The sequence below is a fragment of the Corvus moneduloides genome, chromosome 11, assembly GCF_009650955.1.
Source record: "Corvus moneduloides isolate bCorMon1 chromosome 11, bCorMon1.pri, whole genome shotgun sequence".
In the NCBI taxonomy this organism is placed as follows: domain Eukaryota; kingdom Metazoa; phylum Chordata; class Aves; order Passeriformes; family Corvidae; genus Corvus; species Corvus moneduloides.
The window spans coordinates 12,613,641-12,615,679 of record NC_045486.1 but is presented as its reverse complement, the minus strand read 5'-3'; the positions used below and the strand labels follow the sequence as shown (position 1 = coordinate 12,615,679).

General features: G+C 45.9%; 1 protein-coding gene across 1 annotated transcript; it reads left to right on the top strand.

Moving 5' to 3' along the window:
• The first annotated feature begins 526 nt into the window (after window positions 1-526).
• Window positions 527-1,377, top strand: DNAJB8 (DnaJ heat shock protein family (Hsp40) member B8). The gene has a single exon (XM_032121197.1). The coding sequence runs from the start codon at window positions 668-670 to the stop codon at window positions 1,304-1,306; it is 639 nt and encodes a 212-aa protein (XP_031977088.1). The 5' UTR covers window positions 527-667; the 3' UTR covers window positions 1,307-1,377.
• Window positions 1,378-2,039: the final 662 nt, after the last annotated feature.

The window sequence follows — 2,039 nt, the reverse complement described above, 5'->3', positions numbered from 1 at the left end:
GGATTGCACACCAATCAACACTGAGTATCTGAGAACCCCACTGTAGGGCAGGTTCAGGCAAAAAAGTAATCTGGCAGTGATAAGGGTGGTAAAACAGTGAAAGACCTGTCCCAGGGAAGCTGTGGATGCCCCATCCCTGGAAGTGTTCAAGGCCAGTTTGGTTGGGGCATTAAGCAACCAGATCTAGTGGAAGGAGTCCCTGCTCATGGCAGGGGGTGGGGATTAGATGACCTTTAAAAAAGGTCACTTCCCACCCAAACCATGTTATGATTCTGTGGCAGTCCTACATCACAGCTGTGTCAGCACAGTTACATCCAGCAACTACACCACCACGGGCATGATCTACATTTAAAAACAGAAGGCCATTGACAACCAACTCTGCCCTAGAATGTGGTCAGGACAACTGAGCCGGGGTTGGCTGAACCCCCTCTGAGGTCACAATCTTATGGTTTGTGAGATACAGGTTTGAAAAGAATTTCTATGGTCAAGCAGCTCTCAGTGGCCTCGCACTGCAACAGGACAGAGCAGCTCATGGGGTGGACTGAGCAGCTCCCCACCCCTGAGGAGTGCAGTGCCATTGGGTGTCCAGGAGTCTCTGCATGCTGATCAACCTTGGTAGGAAAGAGGTAACCAGGCATCTTCCAAACAACCCCAGCGTTCCTCTGAGATGGTGGATTACTACAAGATCCTTGAACTGCAAGAAGATGCCTCACAGGATGATATTAAGAAATCCTACCACAAACTGGCACTAAAATGGCATCCTGATAAGAATCTCAGAAACAAGGAGGAAGCTGAGAAGAAATTCAAAGAAATTGTTGAAGCATACGAGATTTTGTCTGACCCTCAGAAGCGATCACTCTACGACAAGTCTGTTGAGGAGAGCAGAGTCCACAGAGAAAGAGCTGCAGCGGGTTATAACAGCTTCTTTGGTTCCCATCATGGATTCCCCCATCAAGAAGAGGTCTTTGAAAGGATGTATCCATTTACATGTATTTTCTTGAACCCTTTTGACATCAGAATCAATGGTGAAAACCAGCAGAGCACAAGTGGAAGAGGAGGAAGGTCCAGGGAGCCGTTTGTGCATTGGAATTCGTTCTGTTCCAGTGGTCACCCCACCACCTCCTTTACTGAAAACACAGCTGGGCCATATGGTGTCAGAACAGTGATAACCACTACTGAAGAGGTCAATGGCAAGACCATCACCACCCGGAAAATCATTGAAGATGGGCAGGAGACAAAAGAAGTGGAAGAAGATGGCAAACTGAAGTCTGTGATAATCAATGGGAGAGACTACCTGAATTCTTAATGTCACCAGCACAAGCATTAACTGCAAGCTGTGGGATGTGCTCTCATAGCTCAACTGATGGGATCAACTACAAGCAGTATTAATAAATGCTGAGTTCATGACACAACAGATGTTGCAGACTTCTCAATGGCTGGGAACAAAATATTTTGCAGGTAAAGATATTGTTATGCTAAACTAAAGAGTGTGACTCCACAAAGCCTTAATGAGGGGAGAGATAGTGATTGTTCAGTAAGTACGTATCACAGATACATGTGAAAGCCACCTTGCTGGTTTGCCAAAGAGACCAAGCAGATTAATACAGCAATAGGAGACAGGCTGGTTCATGGACAGGTAAGAGAGCCCTGTAACAAGGCTATAGGTTCCCTTCCCACTCCTTGAGATGCCAGTGTTAAAGTCTACCAGCTGGATGAATAAAATCTTGTGTGACCCTCATACACAACCCTGACACTAGGGGAAGAAGATCCTACCTACTTTTGGTGTATGAGAAGATGCATATCCACAGAAAAAAGGTTTTTATATACTGGCAAGAAGATAGGCAGGGGTCAGTGGGACATGGAGAGCCTAGAGGAGAGAGAATGGCATAGAAAAGAACAAAAGAAGGAAGAAAATGTCATTCCTCAGACTGTAAAAGAAAACTGGGGATTTCTTCAGAATGCCCTGCAAATTATGACCAGAGATCCTGATGGAAGTCTTGCATAGTTCGGGGGTTGAAAGTGAGCAGGGAAAAGGTGAG

Coding starts and splice junctions, on each gene's coding strand:
- DNAJB8 (XM_032121197.1), top strand. CDS start 668: ATGGTGGATTACTACAAGATCCTTGAACTGCAAGAAGATGCCTCACAG.